General features: G+C 38.2%; 1 protein-coding gene across 1 annotated transcript in view; it reads right to left on the reverse strand.

Moving 5' to 3' along the window:
• CCDC191 (coiled-coil domain containing 191) overlaps positions 1 to 10443 on the reverse strand; it is a 149583-nt gene that overhangs the window by 121132 nt on the left and 18008 nt on the right. The window contains exons 3-4 of the mRNA XM_007947851.1: positions 7428 to 7569; positions 4522 to 4665 (exon numbers count right to left, since the gene is read on the reverse strand). Of these exons, the coding sequence (XP_007946042.1) occupies positions 4522 to 4665; positions 7428 to 7569 (286 nt within the window). The remainder of the gene's footprint in view (positions 1 to 4521; positions 4666 to 7427; positions 7570 to 10443) is intronic.

A 10443-nucleotide genomic window follows, 5' to 3' on the forward strand; every position in this document is an offset into this window, starting at 1 on the left:
GGAGTACATGGAGGGATGGACATAGGGAAGAGGTAACTATTGGGAGGAAGTGGGAGGGGAGCTGTTGCTTGGGGGTAAATTGTAGTCAGTATCATGAGACAAAGTATATGTGAATGGCTGTGTGGAAAGTGAATTTGCTCTGTAAATTTTCACCCAAAGAATAAAAAAGAAAAAGTGTTAAATAACGTAGCATTAAATTTCTAAATCTATCTCCCTTTTTTGAGGTTGTTTTGGCTATTATAAGTCCTTTTCGTTTCCACATGAATTTTAGAATCACCTTGTCAAATTCTACCAAAAAATAAGAAGTCTGCTAGGATTTTCATTGGGATTATATTGAATCTATGGAACAATATAGAAGTAACTGACATCTTAACAATACTGGGTCTTCCAACACATGAGCAAGTTGTATTTATACATTTATTTAAGTCATTAATTTATCTCAGCAATGCTTTGTAGTTTTCAAGTCTTTTATATCTTTTTATATTTATCTTTGTTTATTATTTTTGATGTTACTGTAAATGGTAATTATTAAAAATTTTTTCCTTCTGATTGTACAGTACCAGTATATTGAAATAGTATTGATTTTTTATATATCAATCTTGTATATTACAAGCTTACTAAACACACGTGTAGTTCTATTCATAAATTCCTTAATATTTTCTACAAAGACAATCATATCATCTAGGAATAAAGAGTTTTACTTCTTCCTTTCCAATCTGGATGCTGTTTATTTTCTTTTCTTCCTTTACTGCCCAGCCAAATTTTCTAGCACAATGTTGCATAAAAGTGGTAAGAAACAGACATCTTTTTGCTATTTCTGGTATTAAGGAGTAAAGACTGTCTTCTATCATTAAGTATGGTATATCTGTAGTGGTTTTGTAGATGCCTTATATCAAGCTGAGGAATTTCTATTCTATTTCTATTTGCTGTGAGTTTTTATCAGGAAGGGATGTTGGATTTTGTCAAGTGATTTTGTGTTTCTACTGAAATAACCATATGTTTCTTATTATTTCTAGTTTGTCAATATAAGAAATTATACTGATTGATTTTCAAGTATTAAACTAGCCTCCCACGTCTGAGGAAAAAATGATAAAAGAATGATGGAAAATGAACCATAGTGACCTGTGGGACACCTTTGAGTGCACTGACATATGCATAATGGGAGTCCCAAAGGGAGAAGAGAGAAAGGAACAGAAAGAAGATTTCAAGAAATAGAGCCAATCGGGACCATAGTCACAGGGGAATCAAGCTCAATTGGCATAACGTACTACACAAAATATTGTCCCACCTCCTACTTTGGTGAGTAGCGACTGGGATCTTAAAAGGTTGCAAGCAGCCATCTAGATGCAATGATGGGTTTCTCCTCATCCAGAGCAAAGAGAAATGAAAAAAACCAATGATTCATGGAAAGAATTAGTTCTAGCGACTGGTACACCATATGATCCACAGCCTATATGATTATGAGGCCAAAAGAACTAGATAGTGCCCAGCTACCACTGTCAACCACTCAGAGGGGGATCTATGGAGGAGATCCTGGATAGAGAGGGAGAACAATGTGGAACAAAACTCAAAATCATTTGGAAAAATAAAAAAAAAAGAGGGGGGGAGCATGTTTGCTGGTCTGATAGAGCCTGGTGGAACCACTGAGACTATGGCTCCTAGCTGCCCTTCAGGTCTGGAATTGAACCCGTACCTGTGGCTTCCAGCCAAACAAAAGACAGACATATGAGTTGAACATTTACCTGAGGTAGATATACTCCTTGGAGAAAACAATCATGGCAGAAAGAAGGGCTGTTTATGCACAGGGAGACAGCTCAGGAGGCAGGAGTGCATGGAGTGATGGGCACAGGGAAGAGGTAACTATTGCGAAGAAGTGGGAGGGGTGCTGTTGAATGGGGCTAAATTGTAGTCAATGTCATGAGACAAAGTGTATGTGAACTGCTGTATGGAAAGTGAATTTGCTCCATAACTTTCACCCAAATCACACACATACACATACACACACACATACACACACACAAAGAAACAGAGCCAAAAAACTTCACAAATTTGATAGAAAATATTAATTTACATGTTCAAGAAGTTCAATGAAATTTAAGTAGCATAAATTCAAAGAGATCCACACCAAGATATATCAAAATCAAACTGTTGAAAGTTAAATATGAGAAGAGAGTTTTGAAGACAGCAAGAGATAAGTGACTCTCACACAAGGGATTTTCAATAAGAATGATAAATGATTTCTCATCATAAACCATGGAGGTCAGCAGGCAGTGGGATGACATTCAAAATGCTGACAGAAAAAACTGTTAACCAGAATTTTATATCCAGCAAAATTATCCTTCAAAAAAATGAAGAAATTTAAGACATTCACAGATAAACAAAAATTGACAGAATTCATCACTAGCATCCCTGGACCAGAAGAAATACTAAAGGTAGACAGGCTGAATGATCAGGTATGTCTAGGCAAAAGGGAGTATACTCATGAAAATATATAGGGTTGGCAGACAATATATATGTATTTGTATGTGCTGTAAGAATGTCCAAATATATAATAGAGCTAACAAGGGGTAAAGTTATGATAACTTCTTGGCCACAGCCAACCACCCTGAGAATGCAAGTAGATGGACCTGTGGGCTTGGGACTATGGTCACAGGGGACATCAAGCTCAACTGGCATAACACACTACACAAAAACATTGTTCTACATCCTACTTTTGTGAGTAGCAATTAGGGTCATAAAAGCTTGCAAGTGGCCATCTAGATCCAATGATGGGTCTCTCTTCATCCAGAGCAAAGAAGAATGAAGAAAACCAAAGATGCATGGAAACAATTAGTCCAAGGGACTAGTAGACCATGCAATCCTCAGCCCATATGACCATAAGACCAGAAGTAGATGGTGTCCAGCTACCACTGTCAACTACTCAGAAAGAGATCAGTGCAGGAGATCCTGGATAGAGTGGGAGAGAAATGTGGAAAAAAAAAAAAAAAAAAAAAGAAGAAGAAGAAGACTAGGTTTACTGGTCTGATAGAGCCTGGAGAGATTCCCAAGAATATGGTCCTTAGTTACCCTTCAAGTCTGGAACTGAACTCACTCCTGTGGCAGCTCTCTTTTCCTCAGTACTCTGTCCTTATTCTAGCCACTTTAGTCTACCCAGACTCTCAGGTCCATTTTTTTAATTCAAGGACTCCACCAGGCTCTATATGGGTTCCGCCTCCCTATATTATGACCCAGAAACTCTCATAAGACAGCAAACTGGGGCAATTACAGGGCTCACGTGGCTTGATTCACATCTCTCAGGGATTACTATCTTTCATTGTCTGATGTCCAGAGTCTTGAAAATTTGTTTTACATTTTTGTCATTTTATTTTTTGCAGATGTTTTAGGGAAGAGGGTAAATCTGATTCCTGTTACTCTATTAGGGTTGCAAGCGAATGACACCATTACATTTACTATTTCTTCAAAAATATTTATCTTGACTTTTATATTACAAATTTATATTTTATCTTACTTATTTTCTACCTCCACAGAAGGAGCTCTGGTAGCATAAGGCACTTGACTGCTAACCAGAAGACTGGTGGTTCAAACCCATCAGCCACTCCTTGGAAGGAAGAAGGGGCAATCTACTTCCGCAGTGATACTGCCTCGGAAACCCAAGGAGGGGTCACTATGAGTTAGGTCCAACTCAACAGCACATAACAACAACAACCTCCATAGAAGAGCATATTGAAGGTCAAGCCAGGTAGACTCACCAAGTGTGTCTGAGGAACATATGGGAAGCTGCCACTACCACCCTACTCCTATACTCAGGGAAAACCCCTGATTCCTGGATACTTTTGGAGGCACTCTCACAAGGTAGCTATTTAACTTGTCTGACACCAAGTCTGTATACTACAGTGTTTTTTCCACTGAAAACAAAACCGAAAAATAGTAGAAAAGTAATAACTTTCCTTATAATAAATAATAAAGATGTATGGAGCACTTTATAAATATAAAAGGATAGACAAAAGCTTAAATATAATCTCCATCAAAGTAAATCAAACCCTCTGCTATCTAGTCAATTCTGACTCATAGCATCCTGAATAGAATGACCTGTAGGGTTTCCAAGATTGTAAATATTTTCAGAAGCAGACTGCTGCATCTTTCTCCTGCAGAGCAGCTGGTGGATTTAAAGTCAACCTTTCAGTTAGCAGCCAAGCACATTAACCACTGCACCACCAGGGCTCCTATTAAAATAAATAGCTATCCAATAATATATGGGGAAGATACTTTCTTAAGTTGAATGAATTGCTATTATAAACATAATTTTTTTAAAATAGAACATTTTAATTTAAAAAGCACCATCAATTTACTGTGGATACAGTATAAGTAATTTGCATTAGGTAAAAAAAAAATTAAAGCTAATAATAAAATTAAGCAAGGCACAGAAAAATTAAATAATATGTATTATTCAAAACAATTAAAAAGACTTCTTAAATATGTTCATTATATGTCAAAGCTTATAATAATCAGGTAAGCTCTTACCATCAAACCTGTCATATTTCAAAAGGCCACTGGCTTCTACCATAGGAGTAACACTTGACACAGTGTCTTCAGCATCACCTTCTCCATCACTTGCTAGTTCTTGCTTAAGTTTGGTGTCTAACCAATCACTGATCAGCTCCTGAGCTACCAATAAAACAAAAATATTCTTTCAATATTTTAATTACTTCAGAGATTTTCTTCATTCACTGTCTTCATTCATTCAATGCATATTAATTGAGAACCTATCATATGTTAAGTACTATTCTAGATGTGTTTTTCTAAAGTGTTTTTTTCTAGAGAAAAGATTGAAGTTGTCAGGGATTTTATTTTACTTGGATCTGCTACAATCAATGCCCAGGGAAGCAGCAGTCAAGAAATCAGAGGATGTACTGCACTGCTGCAAAAGACCTCTTTAAAGTGTTAAAGAGCAAAGTTGTCACTTTGAAGACTATGGTGTGCCTGACCCAAGCCCTGGTATTTTCAATAGCCTCATCTGAATGTGAAAACTAGACAATGAATAAGGAAGACTGAAGAGGAATTGATGCCTTTGAACTGTGATACTGATGGAGAACACTGAAAATACCATGGACTGCCTAAAGAAGGAACAAATCTGTCTTGGAAGAAGTACAGTCAGAATGCTTCTTAGAACTGAGAATGGCAAGACTTTGTCTCACATACTTTGGTCACGTTGTCAGAAGGGACTAGTCCCTAGAGAAGGATATCATGCTTGGTAAAGTAGAGGGTCAGCAATAAAGGGGAAGACCCTCAATGAGACGGACTGACACAGTGGCTGGGACAATGGGCTCAAGCACAGCAAAGGTTGTAAGGATGGCACAGGACCGGGCACTGTTTCGTTCTGTTGAACATAGGGGTTGCTATGAGTAGGAGCTAACTCAATGGCACCTAAAAACAACAACATTCTAGATGCTAGGAATAGAGCAGTGTACAGAACATGGGAAAAAGAAACAAACAAAAAATCCTGCCACCATGAAACTCTAAGTGGGGAGAAGAGACAATAAATAATTAAGTCAGAGAAAAACAAAGCAGAGAAAGGAGATACGGAGTAGAAGAAATGGAAGACAAGTTGCAATTTTAAATTAGATGGTCAAAAAATATTTGTTGAAAAGATATTTGTGCAAAGAAGGGAAAGAGGTGAAGGAGTAAGTCACATTGATATATGAGGGAATATTATTTCATTCAGAGGAAAAGTAAGTGCAAAGGCCCAAGAAAGCAGTGTGCCTTTAGTGCTGGAGAAATAGATAGGAAGCCAGTGTAGCTGAAGAGGAGTGAGTGGGGGAAGAGTAGCAGGAGATGAGGTAGAGAGGTAATAGGGATCAGTCAGACTGTTTAAAGCAGTGGTTCTCAATCAGGGGCAAATTTGGCCCCCAGGGAACATTTGGTAATGGCTGGAGACATTTTTCATGGTCAAAACTGGAGTACAGTATGCTACCAGCATCCAATGGGTAGAAGGAAGGAGAGCTGCTAAACATCATCTATTGCAAAGGACAGGCCCCCAACAGAGAATTATTTGGCCCAACATGGCAACAGTGCTGAGGTTCAAAAACACTGGTTTCAGGGTCTTAAGACCATTCTAGAGTACTTTGGCTTTTACTCTGAGTTCAGTAGGAAGCCACAAGATGGTTTTAAGTGAAGAAGTGACTTACATTTTAAGACCACTCTGGCTACTATATTGAAATAAACTATAGGCGGTGAGACACAAAACTAGGGGGGCAATAATTGGGGAACAAAGGCAATAATGCAGGAGGGAGGTATTGGTAGCTTTTACCTGGAGTGGAGGTGTTGAGAGTTGGTTATATTCTAGATAATGTTTTGCTGTAGAGTTGTTATGATTTGCTGATGGATTTGGTATGGAATACCAATCTATAAGGTTTTCTGCCTAAGCAACTATAAAGCTGAAGGATGAGGAAGGCCAAGGGAGCAGAAGATTTTGAGGGGGAGATAAGGAGTTCAGTTTTAGACATGTTAGGTTTGAGATGTTTATTAGAGACCCAAATAGTGATGTCAAATAGGTATTAGCTATACAAGTCTGGTTTCAGGGGAGAGGTCTAAAATGAAGAAAGAAGTGTAGGAGTTGTCAGCATACCGACAATACTGAAAGCCATAGCAGTGGATGAGATCACAAAAAGAGGAGGGTTGGTAGAGAAGACTAAGCCTTGATGAATTCTGGTATTTGGGGGTTGAAGAGATCAGGAGGAATCAGCAAAACAGACTAAGAAGGAGTGTCCAATGAGGTAGGAAGAAAATCAAAGAGCATGATATCCTGAAAGTTAACTCCCATTGGGATTTCTTTCCTAGTGATATATAGAAAATCTCCTTAAAATATGTTGATATGGGAAAAAAATTCAGCTTTAGCATTACTTTCATCATTATCAAATAGCTTTTATGCATAGGGAATGGGGATTTCAAAGAAGATAAATGTCTACTTGAGACTACCTTCATCATTGTTACTACTATTATCAAATAGGTCTTAGGGAGATGGGGTTTCTAGACAGAAATCCATTATATATAAAATACAAAAAAATGTGAATCAAGTAATTCAAATTAATGGTCAAATAATTTCCATGATACTAACATGCTAACATCTGTACTACAAAACAATTAATTTATAACACCTGCCAGTTAATTGTGTTATGTCAAACTGCTTCTGAATGTGGGTTCTATTTCAGGAGTCAAAATGGGCTTTAAATATATCCTTACTTTTAATACTGGTGTAAACTCCTGAGTAAATTAGTTTGAGGGTAGTTGAAAAAAAAAAAAAAATTAAACAGGAGAAAAAGAAAAGCTTCCAATCTGTACTTTGAAATATGTTATGGGTTATATTTCAATAAATTCTACTCCAAATAATTGCTAACACTGCAACAACAACAAAAAAATTATTTCCTTACCTTCTGCATAAGCTTCATCATTATCTTGTATTTGCTCAGATGTTTCTAATTCTATGGTTTGTTCCCAAACCCTTCCAGGTAAAACTGAACTTCCAGCAGAAAATGCTTTTGAAACAGCCAATTCTGAAGCTTTCTGCACTCTCTTCCATATAACAAAAAAAAAAAAAAAAAAATTCCATTAAGGTGACAAGCACTTTGTTCAGATTTAGAGAATTTCTCTCCTATTCAAAAATCTGATTTTTGATCAACTACTAAGACACTTTCATATTCCTGTTTTTGAAGAAACTCTAAGATTTAAACATTTCCCACCCCAAAGAAATTTTTTAATCATTACTGATATACAATAATGAGCCCTGGTGGCACAGTGGTTAAATGCTTGGCTGCTAAGCAAAAGGTTAGCAGTTTGAACCCATCAGCAGCTCCACAGGCTTGACAATCTGCTCATGTAAAGATTACAGCCTTGGAAACCCTGTGGGACAGTTCTACTCTGTCCTACAGGGTTGCTATGAGTCAGAATTGACTCAGTGACAACAGGTATTGATACACAGTATGAAATAAATTTTAGTATTTTATCAAGTTTTAATAGGTACTTACAAATTTTTATGGCAGCACAAAGAGTTACTTAAACTTGTTTGTTTGTTTGTTTAAAGCATTAGCAATGGGATCCCCTACAATCTGAGTATTTCATTTTAAGTGAAAGATAAAACTTTATTAGTTTCCATGCCACTAGGTCTTTCACGCAACTATAAACCAGAAGCAGAATAACTACTATATTTTGTCAAATTACTATCCATGAAAGAAACCTCCCATCATATATTAGGCAAAGTATAGTGAATAAAACTGGGATAAACAGAGTCATTGAACTACAGTTATTAAAAGTATTTTCACTAAACAGTGACAAAAACAAACAAAAAAAAAAAAAAAAAACCTCACTGCCATCGAGTCGGGGCCGACTCACAACAACCCCTCCTTGGGTTTCCGAGGTGGTATCACTACAGAAGTAGATTGACCAATCTTCCTTCCGAGGAGTGGCTGGTGGGTTTGAAGTGCCAGCCTTCTGGTTAGCAGTCAAGTGCCTTAGGCACTATGCCACACAGCCAAAGTCATTGGGATAGCAAGGAGTTGAGGGAGATGGGCAAACTGTCTTGGCACTCTGGTGTACCTGCACAGAATAAAAGAATTTATCTTACCACTCAACTCCTGACCTTCCTCCTCTGCACAAACTTGCTGTCCTCTACTCTTGCTGAGCCCTCTAGTTTTTCAACTCAGGTAGTGACATTGCATTCTTTCAGCTCCTCAGGATGAAAACCTTGAAACTTTGGGTCCTTCCTGACTCTGAACACACCACATAGACATACAGGCACACAATCTGTCACGTGGTCTGTTAACTGTCTTGAAAGAATATTCAGAATCTGACTTTTTTCCATCCCATCTATTGTTATCATGGGAAGCTCTGGTGGCGTAGTGCCTAAGGCATTTGACTGCTAACCAGAAGGCTGGCAATTCAAACCCACCAGCCACTCCTTGGAAGGAAGGTTGGGCAATCAACTTCCATAGTGAAACCACCTCAGAAACCCAAGGAGGGGTTGCTATGAGTCGGACTCGACTCGACAGCAGTGAGTTTGGTTTTTATTGCTATCATACTGGTCCAAGGGACCACAACAATTTCCTGACAGGCTTTATGCAAATCCTCTCATGACAGGAGCCAGAATAACCCCTATAAAACTAAACTCATATCATATAATAACTTTACTCAAAATCCTTCAGGGGCTCTCTACCTCACTTAGAATAAAAGCCAAAGTCCTTACAATGTGCTTCAAGATCCTGCACTGTCAGGCCTTTTGTGAACTCTTCAACCTCCTTGCCTGCTACTCTTCCCTTTGCCCACTCTACTTTAGCTACATTTCCTCACTGTTCTCAAGCACATTCCCACCTCAGGGTCTCTGCACTTCCACCCACTCTGCCTAGCCCAGATGTCCATAAAGTTCTTTCCCTCACCCCTTTCCAATCATTGCTCAAATGTCACCTGCTCAATAAAGCCCTCTGAACACTCTATAAATTGTAGTCACCTTCTTCCTGGCTCTCCCTATGTCTGTTCTCTGTTTGATTTTGTAGCACCTATCTCTGGTAGCATAGTGGCTAAGACACTTGCCTGCTAACCAGACGGCTGGCGGTTCAAACCCACCAGCCACTCCTCGGAAGGAAGGTTGGGCAATCCTACTTCCGTAGTGATACTGCCTCGGAAACCCAAGGAGGGGTCGCTATGAGTCGGGGCCGACTCGACGGCACATAACAACAACAACAACAACAACATCACCTTATAACATATTATAAAACTTATTTATTTTATTGTTTGTTATTCTCTCCTCTTTGGCCCTCCCAATAGAGTGTAAGTTCCTTGAGGATACAGACTTTGGTCTTCTTCTCTAGTGAATCTCCAGCACCCAGAACAGTACTTGGCACATGAAGGTGCCCAATAAATGCTTGCCAAAAGAATGGATAAATGAAGCACTTTAAAAGGAAACTCTTGTACTTTATATGGGCATATGACCTACTTTGAAAATGACTTTCCCTCTTGCCCTTCCTGGAAAGACTGGTTGTACCTCTGCCACAACTTGTCAAGCGTTTACCTTCTAAATTGTCATGGGTTTCATATATTAAGTTTAAATTAGACAGAAGTAGGTGAATAAAGTTGAAAAGTCAAAGGGCAATTTGAAAAAGATGTAAAAAATAGAATGTAGAGAAAAAGATATGTACCAGAAGAAAAGTGATCTAATTGAGCCAAGAAAATATCACATATCCCTTATGAGGGTAATCTGGACAGACTAAGGGTTTTGTCAAATTATTTTTCACAGTCCAAACTTATCTTGATCATGTATATCATTTATTAGCTAGTCACAATATGCTTGGCATATAATCCTTCACTTTGGGATCTGAAAGTCTAAGATGGCAAGACAAATTTCACATACACTTATGTGTTTGTGTGTATATACATGCATATGTGAACGACGTACAA

The sequence above is a fragment of the Orycteropus afer genome, unplaced genomic scaffold (genome assembly GCF_000298275.1).
Source record: "Orycteropus afer afer isolate SDZICR_OR568_19922 unplaced genomic scaffold, OryAfe1.0 scaffold00195, whole genome shotgun sequence".
Classification (NCBI taxonomy): Eukaryota; Metazoa; Chordata; class Mammalia; order Tubulidentata; family Orycteropodidae; genus Orycteropus; species Orycteropus afer.